This window comes from Leucoraja erinacea, chromosome 18 (assembly GCF_028641065.1).
Source record: "Leucoraja erinacea ecotype New England chromosome 18, Leri_hhj_1, whole genome shotgun sequence".
Lineage (NCBI taxonomy): Eukaryota > Metazoa > Chordata > Chondrichthyes > Rajiformes > Rajidae > Leucoraja > Leucoraja erinaceus.
The window spans coordinates 10,587,078-10,604,784 of NC_073394.1; the positions used below are offsets into that span (position 1 = coordinate 10,587,078).

At 47.4% G+C, this 17,707-nt stretch overlaps 1 protein-coding gene across 3 annotated transcripts in view; it reads left to right on the forward strand.

Annotated features, from left to right (window-relative positions):
* LOC129705632 (UPF0606 protein KIAA1549L-like) overlaps positions 1 to 17,625 on the forward strand; it is a 140,242-nt gene extending 122,617 nt beyond the window's left edge. Inside the window, exons 18-22 of one of the 3 annotated variants that reach the window (XM_055649281.1) lie at positions 1,580 to 1,930; positions 5,448 to 5,542; positions 9,568 to 9,701; positions 14,413 to 14,558; positions 16,221 to 17,622. In XM_055649281.1, coding sequence (XP_055505256.1) covers positions 1,580 to 1,930; positions 5,448 to 5,542; positions 9,568 to 9,701; positions 14,413 to 14,558; positions 16,221 to 16,499 — 1,005 coding nt within the window. In that variant the 3' untranslated portion in view covers positions 16,500 to 17,622. Of the gene's footprint in view, positions 1 to 1,579; positions 1,931 to 5,447; positions 5,543 to 9,567; positions 9,702 to 14,412; positions 14,559 to 16,220 lie in introns of all 3 variants that reach the window. The other 2 variants (XM_055649282.1, XM_055649283.1) reach the window with 2 other exon arrangements.
* The last annotated feature ends 82 nt before the right edge of the window (positions 17,626 to 17,707 follow it).

Here is a 17,707-nt window from a genome sequence, read left to right on the forward strand (position 1 = left end):
CGCACAAGATTGATTATTCCAAATTATTGTCAGTCCTTGGTGGGCAGTCAAACACCACAGCTAACGTGCACTCAGCAGATATAATGGCACATGAGCAAATAAGATGGATGTCCAGTTAAACTGAATGCTGGTCACACTGATGAGTAATGGTGTCGTCCAGAGAGGGAGAGGGGCACACATCCATATACCCAGATATAAACACACACACACACACACACCCACACACAAACACACCCACACACACACACACACACACACACACACACACACACACACACACACACACACACACACACACACACACACACACACACACACACACACACATATAAACACTTACCTCCATCGATACACACACACACACACACACACACACACACACACACACACACACACACACACAAACACACACACACACACACTCACACATACACCCTCACACATACACCCATACACCCACATATAAACACTTACCTCCATCCATACACACACACATACATACATACATACATACACCCATAACCACACTCATCCCTACACCCAACAATAGGCACACTCATCCACACACCCAACCACACACACTCACACTCATTCATAACCCTCTGCGCATACTCACACATACACCCAATTAAACACACTCATACATACACCCAACAATACACTCACTCACACAGAAACCCAACCAACACAGTGGTGCAGCAGTAGAGTTGCTGCCCCACAGCACAAGAGACCTGTGTTCGATCCTGACTACGGGTGCTGTCTATATGAAGTTTGCACTGGTTTCTTCCCACATTCCAAGGCGTGCGGGATTGTAGGTTAATTGGCTTCTGTAAATCTGTACACTGTGGATGGCTTGATTGTAATCATGTATTGTCTTTCTGCTGACTGGTTAGCACGCAACAAAAGCTTTTCACTGTATCTCGGTACACGTGACAATAAACTAAACTCAAACTCAAACCCACGTACTGCTACTGGATGGATGAAATAACATTTAGTGCAAGGTAAAGTCTGATTAAAGATAGTTTGATGGTCTCCGATGAAGGAGATGGAAGGTCAGGACTGTTCTCTAGTTGGCAAGAGGATGTTTTTTTGTTTTAGAGATACAGTGCGGAAGCAGGCCCTTCAACCCACCGAGTCCACACTGACCAGCGATCACCCCGTACACTGGTCCTATCCTGCACACTCGGGCCAATTTACAGAAGCCAATTAACCTACAAACCTGCACGTCCTTGGAATGTGGGAGGAAACCGGAGCGCCCGGAGAAAACCCTCACGGTCACGGGGAGAACGTACAAACTCCGTACAGAGAGCGTCCGTGGTCGGGATTGAACCTGGGTCTCTGGCGCTGTAAGGCAGCAGCTCTACAGCAACATTGTGCGCCAGTGGTAACAGCTGGGAAGTAACTCCCTGAGTCTGGAGGCGTGCGTTTTCAAATCTTTGTAGCACCTTGGCTGTGTTGATGAATTGTGCTGACGTCCTCTGTCTCTCTCTCTCTCCCTCTCTCCCTCTCTCCCTCTCTCTCTCTCTCTCTCTCTCTCTCTCTCTCTCTCTCTCTCTCCCCTTGATTCCTCGGTTCTAAGACGGAGCCGGAGCTGATAGAGGAGACCAACGTGGACCGGGTGACGGAGCCACGGAACGCCGCCCGGGTCCGGCAGGCCAAAGGTCACTCGGAGTCATCCACCCTCAGCTCGCAGCCGTCCATCGACGAGGTGCGGCAGCATATGCACCAGCTCCTGGAGGAGGCCTTCAGCCTGGCATCGACGGGCAGGGTGGCACACAGCCGCCACCAGCTCCACTGCCCCGTGGGACAACCGCTCCCCTACACCGAGCTGGTCACCAGCGCCCCTGGAACCATGAGCAGGACCAGGGCAGGGTTCCAGTGGGTACCCGCCCATGCCCAGGACCTGTGCCAGTACAGTCTACCCAGACCCGTGAGTATCTCAACAACCTGGCAGAGTAGACTAGATGGGCCGAATGGCCTGATTCTGCTCCCATCACTTATGATCTTATGATCTGAACCTCGAGTTCCTTCCCCTCTACTTTCAGTTTTTCAGAAGTCAGCGGCACAGTGGCCAGCGGTAGAGTTGCTTCCTCACAGCGCCAGAGACCCAGGTTCGATCCTGACTACGGGTGCTGTCTATACGGAATTTGTACGCCCTCCCCATGACCTGTGTGGGTTTTCTCCGGGTGCTCCGGTTTCCTCCCACACTCCATAGGCATGGTTAATTAATTGGCTTGGTATAATTGTAAATTGTCCCTGGTGTGTGTAGGATAGTGTTAGTGTGTGGGGATCGCTGGTCGGCACGGACTCGGTGGGCCGACAAACGACAAACTCCGTACAGACTCCGTACAGACAAACACACATGGTCAGGATCGAACCCGGGCCTCTGCCGCTGTAAGGCAGCAACTCTACTGCTGCGCCACCGTGCCGCTGGTTTATGAAAAACTGAGGATAGTAAGGGTTTTTAGCTCAGGCCAGGCCTGCAATTACAACTTTTAAAAGGGCCTTCGGACAGCTACATGGATAAGAATGGTTTAGAGGGGAATTAGGTTGTTAGGAATAGGAGGAGAATTAGGCCATTCAGCCCATCAGGTCTACTCCGCCATTCAATCACGGCTGATCTATCTTTCCCTCCTAACCCTCCTGCCTCCTCCCCATAACCTCTTAAAATACCATCATTAAAACTATATCTAATGGAGATAAGGCTGCAATTAGAAAGATATGACTGAAGAAGTTACCTAACCCAGAAATGTTAACGAAAAATAGTTGAAGAAATGAAAAGTGTGAGTGACATTTATTTTCAGCCACATTTGATGTTAGTTTAGTTGAGTTTAGTTTGGAGATACAGCGTGGAGACAGGCACTTTGACCCACTGAGTCCACAGCGACCAGCAACCACCCATACATGAGTTCTATCCTGCGCACTAGGGTCTATTTACAGAAACCAATTAACCTACAAGCCTGCATGTCGTTGGAATGTAGGTGGTAACCGGAGCACCCGGAGAAAACCCACATGGTCACAGGGAGAACATACAAACTCCACACAGACAGTGCCCATAGACAGGATCAAACCCGGGTCTTGGTGCTGTAAGGCAGCAGCTCTACTGCTGCGACACTCTGCCACCTTACGTAGGGGAGAAGGGGGAGGGGAGAAGGCGGAGGAGAGAGGAGGGGAGGGAAAGGGGAAGGAGGGGACAAAAGGGGGAGAGAGGTGAAGGAAGGGGAGGGAGGGGAAGAGAAGGGAGGTGCAGGGGATTGAGGGGAAGGGGTGTGAGGGGAAGGGAAGGGAGGGGAAGCCCAGGGAGGGGAACGGGTGGGAAGGGAAGGGAAGGGAGGGAAAGGGAAGCAAGGGGAAGGGGAGGGAGGGGATCATGGCTGATCTATCTTTCCCTCACAACCCCATTCTCCTGCCTTCCCCCCGTGACCTCTGACACCTGTACCAATCAAGAATCTATCTCTGCCTTAAACATATCCACTGACGGCCTCCACAGCATTCTGTGGCACGGAATTCCACAGATTCACCACCCTCTTACTAAAGAAATTTCTCCTCATCTCCCAGGCCCCGTGCCGACAAATGCTCAACATAGATTAACCTACTCATTCCTTAAATTGTCCAAATGCAGGTATAAAGGACTAGCCCAGTGTGCTAATTCCTGCACTGTATTGGTCGATGTCACAATGATAACAGCATTGATTTCTGGAGATTGAGTCACACAATCACAATTGGTTGATCGAAGGGGTGTAAAATGATCCCAGGATCGTCCCTTGTCATCATTGATTTCCAATAATGAACTGTTAAATAATTAAAAGTTTTTTTCTGCAACAATTGCCATCAACTCAATTGTCGATTAGGCTTGTTTGGCCCATGACTCCAGCTATGGGGTGTTTGTATCCACGAGGTCCTGTACCGCCAACAGTGTACTCATATTTTAGCTTTTAACTCCGTCTGAGGAAGGACGTGCTGGCGTTGGAGAGGGGCCAGAGGATGTTTAGGAGAATAATCCCAGGAATGGGATCACATATGATGAGCGTTTGATGGCAATGGGCCTGTCCTCTCTGGAGTTTAGAAGGATGAGGAGGGGGGTGGGGGGATCTAATTGAAACTTACTGAATAGTGAAAGGCCCTGGGGACAGAGTGGATGTGGGAAGGATGTTTCCACGAGTGGGAGAGTCTAGGACCAGAGGCCACAGCCTCAGAATAAAAGGACGTACCGTTAGAAAGGAGACGAGGAGGAACTTCTTTAGTCAGAGGGTGGTGAATCTGTTGAATTAATTGCCACAGACGGCTGTGGAGGCCGTCAATGGATATTTTTAAGGCAGAGATTGACAGATTCTTGATTGGTATGGATGTCAGGGGTGATGGGGAAAAGGCAAAACGTCACCTATTCCTTATCTCCAGAGATGCTGCCCGATCCGCTGAGTTACTCCGGCTTTTTGTGTCTATCTTCAACATGCTTCCTATAGCTGGCCGATGAGAACCGCACACAGTACTCCAAGTGGGGTCTCATCAACGGCATCAAGATGTTCCCAATACTCTTCCCAATAAAGGCAAGCATGCCAAATACCATCTTCACCACACTGCCCACATGATTCTCCACTTTAAGGGGACCCATGCAGCTGAACTCCCAGATCTCTCTGTTCTACGACACACTCCAGAACTACCATTTACTGTGTAAGCCCCGCCCTGGGTTTAACTGGAGTGCAACATCTCACACGTGTCAGAGTTAAATCACATTTGCCATTCCTTGGCCTATCTTCCCAACTGCTCTACATCTGTTGTACACTTCCTCACAGTCCACTATGTCACCAATATTGGTGATATTGTTAATCTGCAAATTTATTAACAATGATAACTATATTACTATCTAAATTATGAATGTAGATAACCAACAGTGGATCCAGCACTGACTCTTGCAGCATGCACAAGTCACTTCTGTGTAAAAAGCCTGTCCCTTTCAAAGCTTTCCCCTTTCTCATTAATCCTAATTATCGACTTCCCCATTCTGGTAAATAAACTGCAGCTGTTTATCTAGTCGATGCCTCTGATGATTCTATAATGTCACTCCTCGACCTTCTTTTGCTCCAGGAAAAACAGTCCCAGCCAGTCCAGTCTCCATATAACTCAAGCCCTCCAGTCCCAGCAACATCCCGACAAGGCCTTGCCAATCTTTTGTGTACCCTCTCTAGTTTAAAGCACAACCTTCCTGTACTATGGCAACACAATGTTCCAGGCTGGTCTCACCAACATCTTGGACAGCTGTAACAAGTTGGCCCGATCTTATATCTTGTACTCAGTGCCCTGTCCGATGAAAGCAAGCGTGCTTTTTGTGCCTGTCGTCGGTTTAAACCAGCATCTGCAGTTCCTTCCTACTACACGCCCCCCATGCCCTCTTCACCACCACGTCTACCTGTGTTGCCGTTTCTCAAAATCTTCTCAAATTCTTCCAGGCGTACAGATATTCCCAACTCCCGGAGATGTCCGTTGGATCTCCGCCTCCCGTACCTCCCAGGAATGCGCCGGTTCCTGCCACGTCCCTCAGACGGTAAGGTGCCATTTGTTACCCTTGCGCTGCATTTCAGTCGCAGCATCACATAGTGCTAGATCGCAGGGCACTTCACACGAGAAAGAGTCGAATAATGGAGTCAAATAAATAAACAGACAGGTACAGAAGATAGATAGACAGACAGATAGATAGATAGACAGACAGATAGATAGACAGGCAGATAGATAGACAGGCAGACAAACACATAAATAAATGAATAAATAAGTAGATGAATGAATACGTGAATATATGAATATATACAAATATGTGTGTGCATGTCCAATATATATATATATATATATATTGGACATGGCCGAAACATCGCCCATTCCTTCTCTCCACAGACGCTGCCTGTCCCGCTGAGTTACTCCAGCATTTTGTGCCTACCTTCAATTTAAATCAGTATCTGCAGTTCTTTCCTACACATATATAAACGAATGAATGGATGTGTGAATAGATAGATAAATAAATGATGAATGAATGAATGAATAATTAAATAGATAAATGAATAAATAGATAGATACTGTAGATGAATAGAAAAATAAATAAATAAGTAAATGAATGAATGAATTGAATGAATGCATGAATTAATGATTGAATGAATGACTGATTGAATGAATGAATGGATTAATGAATGAACAGATTAATAAATGAACAGATCGAGGTAGCAGCTCTACCAGCTGCACCATTGTGCCACCCCCTCCCTGGTTTATCTGTTCCTGATGTATAATGCTTCTTAAGCAGACAGTACCCGTGGCCCGGTGCTGTGAGGCAGCAGCTCTACCCGCTGCGCCATGAGAATCTTTATCCAAGGCATATCTGGGTTAAGAGTAAACAAATTGGAGACAAAATAAATGACGGCTAATCAGGTGTAGGGATGAGTTAGTGCCGGGAGGAAGAGTGATAAATTGATCTCAGGTTTACAAATGGTGCATGGCGAGAGGTGAGAAAGGGGAGCAGTGGAAATGTTGTAATGAAATATTGCTTTAATATAAAACCAGACTGCAGAGATCTCCCTGTTGCCAAGCATGTTATGTCCCCTTCCCATTCCCACGCTGACCTTTCTGTCCTGGGCCTCCTCCAATGTCAGAGTGAGACCACATGCAAATTGGAGGAACAGCGCCTCATATTTCGCTTGGGCAGCTTACACCCCAACTGAGTAGATGTATTGAGCAAATCAACGATTGGATGAAACAGAATTTTTTCCAATTAAACAAAGAAAAAACAAAGAAATCATTGTTTTTGGAGCCAAGGAAGAACGATTAAAAGTTAGCACCCAGCTGCAAATGGTAATGCTAAAAACAACAAACCAACCCAGAAACTTAGGAGTAGTCATGGACTCAGACCTGAACTTCAACAGCCACATAAAAACAGTCACAAAGTCAGCCTACTATCACCTAAAGAATATATCAAGGATTAAAGGACTTATGTCTCAGCAGGATTTGGAAAAACTTGTCCATGCATTTATTTTCAGCAGGCTCGACTACTGTAACAGTGTCTTTACAGGTCTCCCTAAAATGTCGATCAGACAGCTGCAGTTAATTCAGAATGCTGCTGCTCGAGTCCTCACTAAGACCAAAAAAGTATATCACATTACTCCAGTTCTGAGGTCTTTACACTGGCTTCCTGTCTGTCAAAGAATTGATTTCAAAATACTACTGTTGGTTTACAAAGCACTGAATGGTTTAGGGCCAAAATACATTTCTGATCTTCTGCTTAGCTATGAACCACCCAGACCTCTCAGATCATCTGGGACAGGTCTGCTCTGTGTCCCCAGAGTCAGAACTAAACATGGAGAGGCAGCATTTAGTTTTTATGCACCACATATCTGGAACAAACTCCCAGAAAACTGCAGGTCTGCTGCAACTCTCAGCTCTTTTAAATCTAGACTGAAGACTTTTCTGTTTGCCCGCTGCCTTTCAGTAAACAATACAATTTATTAATTACCTATACTGCACTGTAACTTCTATTCCTGGTTTAATTCCATTTTAAATATTTTATTTGATTGCTTTTAATTTTGTAATTATTTTATCTGAATAATCTAATAATCGTTTTACATCTAAACGTCATTTTATATGTGTTTCTTTCCAATGCTTTTAATGTTTTATGTAAAGCACTTTGAATTACCTTGTTGTTGAAAGGTGCTACACAAATAAACTTGCCTTGCCTTGCCTTGCCTTGCCTTGCCTTGCCTTGCCTTGCCTTGCCTTGCCTTGCCTACAACCCAACATTGATTTCTCTAATTTCAAGTAAAGGGCCTGTCCCACCTGCATGCGATTGCATGCATCTAGCGCGACCAAACGTGGTTGTTTGAGGTGTACGGCCCCGTGGGGCCGGTCCCACTTCGAACCGCGGAGGTGTACGGAGTTGTGCGGGGCTGGTCCCGACATCGCGCGGGGCTCCGAAAATCTTGTACTGTTCGAAAATTCCGCGGGTGCATTGAGGGCGTACGCAACGTCTCGACGGGCATACGCAGCGTCTTGACGTCCTACGCAGAGTCTTGCACGCAGCATCTTGACGGCGTACGCCTAGCGCGTGGCGTTGCGCGATGACGTCACTGCCCGGCGCCGTGCGACGTCCAAATTCAGTCGGCCCGCCTCCTGCCCAGCTGATTGGTGAGTTTGACGTAAATTACGTCACGCGCGAATTTTTGCGAATACTTAGCGCGAACTCAGCGCAAACTCCGCGCAAAATCCGCTTCCGTTTGGTCGCGCTAGACGAATGCAATCGCATGCTGGTGGGACAGGCCCTTAACTCCTGCGTTCCCTCCCCTCTCCTCACTCCCCCCTCCCCCACCATAGTTGACCTACTAGTTGCACCTGGGGGTATATTTATCCCAGGTTGGGAAACGTTGCACTAGCATTTTGTGTCTAGCTTCAGCCGAGTTCTCTAAATCCTCTGCCTAAGACCACAGAGCAATCTAGGCTGACGACCAACCTATCCCTCCGTTTCAATGACAGGAAGAAACATCCTTCCCTCACTGGAGAGTGAGGTAGGAAGGTGGCTTCAGCAACTAACTCTCAGGAAGGGCAATTTCAGTTTCATTTAATGCCACGTACAGTGAAAAGCTTTTGTTGTGTGCTGTGCAGTCAGCAGAAAGTCAATACATGATTACAATCGAGCCATTTACAGTGTGTAGATACATGATAAGGGAATCACGTTTAGTGCAAGGTAAAGCCAGCAAAGTCCGATGATTTAGTTGCTTGAAGGATGTTGACCTTGGAGAGGGAACGCTGTGCTCATCATAATGGGTTTCATACAAATCTGGGTCAATTTCCCTGAAAATGTTAATGGTTCTCAGTAGACTCTTTCCAGCAATTTAGGCATAGTGATAAGACGGATGGAGGGCAGACATTTACCACTGGTTTCGATGAACGTTTGCTAACCAGTGCTGAAAAGGGGTTTGGAGGAAAAGGCAAATGGTGAGAACATGAAGGTGCACATTAACATACCTTGGGAATGCAAGCAAAGAGTTTCACTGTGACTTGCCACATGTGACAATAAACTCTTCATTCAAGTCTTCATTCAAAATGAGAAGAATAGATTAGAGTCTCTTGCCCAGAGTAGGGGAATCGAGAACCAGAGGATATAGGTTTAAGGTGACGGGGAGGGGGGGAAAGATTTAATAGGAACCCGAGGAGTAACATTTTCACACAGAAGGTGGTGAGTGTATGGAACGAACTGCTGGAGGAGGCAGTTGAGGCTGGGACTATCGCAATGTTTAAGAAACATTTGGACAGGTACATGAATAGGACAGGTTAAGTGGGATATGGATCAAACGTGGGCAAGTGGGACTAGTGTGGATGGGACATGTTGATCGGTGTGGGCAAGTTGGGCGATGGGGCCTGTTTCCACACTGTGTGACCATCACAGATGTCATCAGGATCCTGTGATTGATAGATTGTGGGGTTAGTTATTCTCCATGACTTGCTTTTTTGGAAGCTGTGCATGTTCGGCTTGCGATGAGTAATTTGAAACTGACAGTGAAAGTTTTCTTTCCATCTCTGCTCACCCACCACCGGCAGTTCCACCTCAGAGAGTAGCAACACCGCCAGAGTGGGCGAACGTCACATCTCCGAACAGGCGCAGCACGAAGCTCCCTACGCACCAGCTCCCAAGACCGCTGCCCCTGTGGAACAGCCAAACGCAAATTACTCAGGTGAGGGCTCTCCGAAGCGTCGGAGGCCAACTCTCATTAAGCATGAAGGTGAACCGTCAGAGTCTTTCACCCAGGGTAGGTGAATCAAGAGCCAGAAGACTTGAGTTTAAGATGAGGGGGGAACGATTTAATAGGAATCTGAGGGGCAACCTTTTCACTCAGACGATGGTGGGTACAGTATATGGAACGAGCTGCCAGAGGGGGTCGTTGAAGCAAGTACAATAACAAAATTTGAAAAATATTTGTACACATACATGGATAGGAAAGATTTAGGAGGATGTGGGTCAAATGCAGGCAAATGGTACTAGGATGGGGAAACTCAGCGGGTGCAGCAGCATCTATGGAGCGAAGGAAATAGGCAACGTTTCGGCCCGAAACGTTGCCTATTTCCTTCGCTCCATAGATGCTGCTGCACCCGCTGAGTTTCTCCAGCTTTTTTGTGTACCTTCGATTCTCCAACATCTGCAGTTCCTTCTTAAACACTAGGATGGGGAATATTGGTCAGCATGGGTGAGTTGGGCCAAAGGGTCTGTTTCTCTGCTGTATGACTCTAAAAGGCCTGTCCCACTTGGCGATTTTTTTCGGCGACTGCCGGCGTCATATCAGGGTCGCCAAAAGATTTTGAACATTTCAAAACCCCGGGGCATGAAAAAAAATGTTGCGACACTTGAGGAGACTCCGCACATCAATACGTCATCACCGCCATGTTACGCCGCATCACGCCGCGACTTTTACAGTGACCTGTTACGTCAGTCAATGATGCAGACAGCCGACTAAAACATAGCCGTGGGACAGGCCCTTAAGTCTTAATGAGTTTTTTCTCATTACATTTCTGCTCTTATGTAATCTTTGTGACAAAACTCAGTTACGCAGCGATAGAGTTGCTGCCTTACGGCACCAGAGACTTCAATCCTAACTGCGGTTGCTGTCTGTACAGAGTTTGCACGTTCTCCCCGTGACCGCGTGGGTTTTCTCCAGGTGCTCCGGTTTCCTCCCACATTCGAAAGACGTGCAGAATTTTTAGGTTAATTGGCTTCTGTAAATTGCCCCTAGTGTGTAGGATAGAACTAGTGTATGGGGGTCGCTGGTCAGCGATGGGTGGACTCGGTGGGCCTAAGGGCCCGTTTCCACGCTGGATCTCTAAACTGAACTGAACTGAACTGAAGTGGTCTAACTTGGGTGCAGTGTTAGAAATGGGGTGGACAGTGTGCATACAAGATCCCAGAGACAGTGACCAGGTAACCTATCATCTTGATGTTGTTTAGCCCAGGGATAGATATTGGGCAGTTCCCATGGACTAGGGCCTCTGCTCCTCTCTGTAACGGTGCCACAGATTGTTCCACATGGTCTCCGAGAGGACACGCTGGGTCTCGGCTCAACCGAAGACTGCACCATTGCTGCAATGTTGCATTGGGAGCAGCAGCCATCACCTCACACCCAGGCCCCAGAAGCAGTGTGAGCCACTTACCCAGAGACGGAAGTGTCAGACACAGCACTACAGACCGTACAACAAGGTGTGGAGCCAGGGTGGGCAGAGACCTGTCAAACCCCCAGCTACTGAATATCCATGTAGGCAGATAGATGGATAGATAGATAGATAGATAGAGAGATAGAGAGATAGATAGATGGATAGTTAGATAGATAGATATTGAAGAATATATATATATATATATATATATGTATGTATAGAGAGAGAGAGGGAGAGAGAGTTATTTATGTTAAGGGGGAACAAGATAGTAAATCAATATAGATGGAAAGATGTACAGAGGGACTGATAAGTAAATACGGAGGTGAGGAAACTGACGGAGATGAAGCAAACAATGGATGGAACTCATTTTCTTTTGTTGCAAAGCGGACCCTATTTGAGCTGTAATGTTGTTGCCGTGTCAGCCTTTCTGCAAGTGTTTGAAATGTGAAATGCACAACAGTCTGTGTAAATGAGTGTGTGTGGTGTGCATACTGTGTATGGTGCGTGTGTGTGTGAGTGGTGTGTGTGTATGTGGTGTGTGTATGGTGTGGGTTTGTGTGTGTATGTTTGTGTGGGTGTATGGTGCGTGTGTGTGTGTGTGGTGTGTGTGTATGTGTGTATGTGTGGGTGTGTGTGTGTATGTTTGTTTGTGTGGGTGTATGGTGTGGTTGTGTGTGAGCGGTGTGTGTGTGTGGTGTGTGTGTGTGTGTGTGGTGTGTATGTTTGTGTGGGTGTATGGTGTGCGTGTGTGTGGTGTGTGTGTGTGTGTGTGTGTGTGTGTTTGTGTGTGTGTGTGTGTGTGGTTTGTGTGCGCATGGTGTGAGTGTGTGTGTAGTGTGTGTAGTGTAATCCTGCTTACCAGACTTGGGGACCTCGGCATTGAAGGTTCTGCACTCAGCTGGCTCTGTTCCTACCTTTCCAACAGGTTCCACTTCATCTCTCTCCATAACCACACCTCTGCTACAGCCACAGTCACTCAAGGCGTTCCCCAAGGCTCCTTACTCGGCCCCCTCCTCTTCATCATCTACATCCTCCCCCTTGGTCAGATACTCCGCAACTTCAACCTGGACTTCCACTGTTACGCCGATGACACCCAGATCTACCTCGGCACCAAATCCCCCCCACACAACTATCCAACTCCTGGTCAGCTATAAAAAACCTGGATGCAACATAACTTCCTCAAACTCAACAGCGATAAAACAGAATTCCTCCTCATAGGCTCCAAATCACACTCAGCAAAATCAATAACCCCACTCTCACCATCGACGGCACCACTGTCTCCCCATCTCCCCAGGCCCACAACCTTGGCGTGATCTTTGATTCCACCCTCTCCCTTGAGCCTCACATCCGCCATGTCATTAAAACCTCCTTCTTTCACCTCCGCAACATCGCCAAAATCAGACCCTCTCTCACACCTCCCGCTGCTGAAAGACTCATCCATGCCTTCATCTCCTCCCGACTGGACTACTGCAACTCACTTCTCCTTGGCATCAGCTCCACCTACATCAACCGACTCCAACTGGTCCAGAACGCAGCCGCCCGACTCATCGCCCACACCAAATCCTGGCATCACATCACTCAGTCCTCAAACAACTTCACTGGCTTCCCAACTCCCACCAGATCAACAGAGCCTTCTCCAGGGCAGCTCCCAGGCTCTGGAACTCCCTCCCCCAACTGATCCGCAATTCCGTGTCCCTCACCATCTTCCAGTCCCGCCTCAAGACCCATCTCTTCACCTCTGCCTATCCTTAGCCCCACGTCCCCCTCCATTTTCATCTGTGCTTGAATTGCCTCATATTGTGTTTTGAATTGAATTCTGTCTTTACTTTGTGTACTAGTCATGTCTCTACTATTTATTTCATTCCGCTTACATGTTTTTCCTCTACTTGCTAAATTTTTGTAAGGTTGTCCTTGAGACTCTTGAAAGGCGCCCATAAATACAATTTATTATTATTATTATTATTATTAGTGTGTATGTGTGTGTGTTGTGTGTATGTTTGTTTATGTCTGCATTGTGTGTGTGTGCTTGTGTCTGTCCGTTAGTGTGTGAAAGCATGTACATGTGAGTCTGAGTATGTGAATGCCAGTGCATGTGTTTGTGTGAGTGTGTGTGTGAGTGTGTGTGTGAGTGTGAGTGTGAGTGTGAGGCTGTGTAATTCATCAGCCTTGTCTTTTGCTCAGAAGCTGGTGGCTGCTGCCCTCTGGTGTACACAATGGGCACTGTGACGTTGGGCAGCCAAGGAAAGCCCCAGTGATTTATTTGTGGGGCAGGATCACTTAACATCAGCTGCTGGCTGCCTGGTCACGGCAATATTAGTCTGTTTAAAGTAATAGTGTTCTCCGCTCTGGTTTCCCATGGCGTTTTAGGGGACATTATTAAGCATTCAGATACCGAAACTAATAGTATTGTTGTAAATAGTGACGATGACTGTCTAAGGCCACAGCATTTTATACATCAAGAGGCAAGAGTGTTTTATTGGCACATGCCCCAGATAGAACAATGACATTCTTACTTACAGCGGGGCAGGGTGGTTCTACTGCAGTTGTACAGGGTCTTGGTGAGACCACACCTGGAGTATTGTGTACAGTTTTGGTCTCCTAATCTGAGGAAGGACATTCTTGCCATAGAGAGAGTACAGAGAAGGTTCACCTGACTGATTCCAGGGATGTCAGGACTTTCATATGAAGAAAGACTGGATAGACTCGGTTTGTACTCGCTAGAATTTAGAAGATTGAGAGGGGATCTTCTAGAAACTTACAAAATTCTTAAGGGGTTGGACAGGTTAGATGCATGAAGATTGTTCCCGATGTTGGGGAAGTCCAGAACAAGGGGTCACAGTTTAAGGATAAGGGGGAAATCTTTTAGGACCGAGATGAGGAAAACATTTTTCACACAGAGAGTGGTGAATCTCTGGAATTCGCTGCCACAGAAGGTAGTTGAGGCCAGTTCATTGGCTATATTTAAGAGGGAGTTAAATGTGGCCCTTGTGGCTAAAGGGATCAGGGGGTATGGAGAGAAGGCAGGTACAGGATACTGAGTTGGATGATCAGCCATGATGATATTGAATGGCGGTGCAGGCTCGAAGGGCTGAATGGCCTACTCCTGCACCTATTTTCTATGTTTCTATCTTTCTATGTTTTGAATTATTTAGTATTGTAAATACCGGAATAAATGTTTTTTTTTGTTTTTTTAAACGGTGGAACGTCTGGGGTGTTTAGTGTCTCTTCTGATCGTTCCTGCAGGTAGCTCAGTGCCAGCGGTTTATGCTATACCAGCGAACCGCTCTGGATTCCCAAATTACTACATCCCGGCACCCGCGCCGTACCGTAACCATGGCTGGGTCCCCTACATCGGTGAGGGAGAAGGACCAAACCCTTGGGCAGAGAACGTACGTACAGAAGAGCATCATTCATTCTCGCATTTTTATTTTCTTATGGCATGGTGCCATTAGGCAAGGGACGGAGAGAGAGTCCCTGAATAAAGGACGCAATGGTTACTTGAAATTAGAGAAATCGACAGGAACAGCTTACAACACAGTGGTATGAATATTGAACGAAAGACATGCAAAAAGCCACAATGATCCAGGATAGGTGGAGCCCACAATGGTCCATTGTTGGCTGTGGGGAAGGTGCTAACTAGTCATACAGACAGTGAAACTAAGCAGAACAACAGTGAAACCAGCACGACAACTAAGGTGGGGGAGCGACAGTGGGGATACGATGTTAGATAAATCAATCAGGCAGCTTGCAACCCAGTGGTATGAGCCTTGATTTCTCTAACTTCAAACGACCCTTGCATTCCCCCCCTCTCTCTGGGTCCCTCCCCCATCCCAGCCATCGTACTAGTTTCACTGTCGTCCTGTTGGGTTTCACTGTATATCTCGTTATCACCTACCCCACAGCCAACAATGGACCTTTGTGGGCTCCACCTTTCCTCGATCACAGTTACTTTTTGCCTTTCATTCATCCACTTGACCTTTACCTCTCTATATCACCATCTCCATCTCTCGTTTCCATATCCCCTGACTCTCAGTCTGAGGAAGGGTCCCGACCCGAAACGTCACCCATTCCTTTGGGGATGGAGAGAGAGGGAAAGCAAGGGCTATTTGAAGTTAGAGAAGCCAATGTTCATACCGCTGGGACCCAAAACGTCACCCATTCCTTCTCTCCAGAGATGCTGCCTGACCCGCTGAGTTACTCCACCATTTTGTGGCAATCATTGAATCCCCTCTTAAGACACTTCTCTAAAGCTGCCCCTTTGATTAAGGTTTTGGTAACTGTCCTAGCAGCCCACTCCTAGGCAGCTCCTCGGCCCATCAAGTCTACTCCTCTATTCAATCATGGCTGATCTATCTCTCCCTCCTAACCCAATTCTCCTGTCTTCTCCCCATAACCCCTGACACCTCCCGTACTAATCAAGAATCTATCCATCTCTGCCGTAAAAATATCCACTGACTCGGCCTCCACAGCCATCTCTGGCAAAGAATTCCACAGTTTCACCACCCTCTGACTAAAGACATTTCTCCTCATCTCCTTCCTAAAGGAAGGTCCTTTAATTCTGAGGCTGTGACCTGTGGTCCTAGACTCTCCCACTAGGGGAAACATCCTCTCCATATCCACTCTATCCCGGCCTTTCGCTGTTTGGTGAGTTTCAATGTTGTGTTTCTCATTGCGCCTGGGAATTCCCGAGCCGGCTGCCCGCCCCTTTTCCAGGGTAATGTCCACACCCAGGTGGTTTTAGAGAGGGTCCACGAGTGTGCCCTGGAGGATTTCCGGGACCGCTGGCCACCACGAGGGGTAGAATATATCCTTAATAAGGATGGGGAAATAGTTATATTTAATGGTATATTTGAGGGGCCGAATGGCCTACTCCTGCACCTATTGTCTATATTGAAGAATATTTGTTTGATATTGAATATTATGGTGGTGGGTCTTGTTTTGAATTAGATCGTATTGTAGATATTATGGTAAATAATTGAATACATTATTTTTGATTAATAAGGAAACAAAAGGCATTTGTGGTATAAGTGACTCCTTTGCTAACTCTCCAGGTGACGTTGCCGGGCTACGTGGAAGCCTACTCACACGCTCGCTACCCGCACAGCTCCCCTCCTCACCAGTACAGCCAGACCCAGCCGGCCAACCCGCCGCGGCGCCTAGAGCACGCCCGGTCCCCGTCCACCGCCGTCTCGCAACAGAGCCTGGCGGAAACGGAACCGTGCGAGGCTCCCTACAATAACATCTCCACCACTGCCCTGGTGAAGGCCATCAGGGAGGAGGTGGCCAAACTGGCCAAGAAGCAGACGTGCATGTTCGAGTTCCAGGTCTAGGAAGTCTCTCCCAACAAGACCATTCCCAGAAACTGTTCCTTCTGGGGGGCCATCGGGAAGAGCCCATGGATTTCCAACATCTTGGCCAGAGCTAGAACAAAGACTAACATAATTGCTGTATGGATTTGGGCCATTGTTTTAAGCGTGAGGAGCCAGTTCATCGGGTACATTGGTCCATTGGGAGAATCTCCACCAACCCAAGTTGCGTTTCATCCCGGTCCTGTCATTGAAGTATAAAGTTTAACCTGAGACCGCTGCGTTCCTGGAATCTGGGAGGACTCCGATGAATCTTCAGGAGGGTCACGTTTGCGGAAAGCAGATGTGCAAAAGGTCAAAACTAAGTTGAGAAAGGTGACCTTGAGCATGAGAAAGGCAACAAAATGGCAACAAAAAAAAGTCATAACTGTGCCAAACATTTGAACAAACCCATTAGACAGGGAGTTCTGGCAGTTGTAGAACCTCCGTGACTTGTTGCTATCAGGCATATCCTGCAGGAGGCTCATTTGGGAACTCAAACTTCATTGAAGCTAGTGTCACACCTGGACAACTCCATCTGACGTGGCAAGCTAGTGAGACAATTCCTCCCATTTTAATGGAAGCCCAGAGGCTGAAGCATTGCTCCTCTCTATCTGCGATCCCCAGTCAACTTGCAGCTGCGGATGCCAAGGGTGTGCTTGTTACGTGGAGCCGGTGGGAGGCATGGTGTGACGATGGATCACTGGGGCCCATTTGCACAACCACTGGGAGACATGATTCAGGTGGAGAACAATAGCCTCCATTGATACACTGGGTACCTGTCGCAACTTGTAAATCCCGTCGCCTTCCCTTCAACAAACAATGAACTGGTCTTGGAAATGGCACCAAAGTTTGCACTTTACGGGTCAACCATGGCTTAGATGTGAAGTGTTTCATTCATGGCATCCCAGGGCAAAGTTTAAAGGGCAATGCTGAATATCAAAGTTTTCGGGAAGCAGTTGGAACCTAATCCTTTGTGAAAGACTCTGAAGGGTCCAACATGGGCAAAGGGGGCATAGTATACTGAAACGTCATGGGGCAATTGAATGACAGAACAACCTTGATGATGTGAATGACATTCTGCTGTTACTTGATGGGCAAGGTGGCTGAATCTGCCAAGGGGGTGGGAGGGGGTAGGGGGAACTTTTAACATTTCACATGTATTGGGCTCAAAGACTGAAGTCTGAATTGCA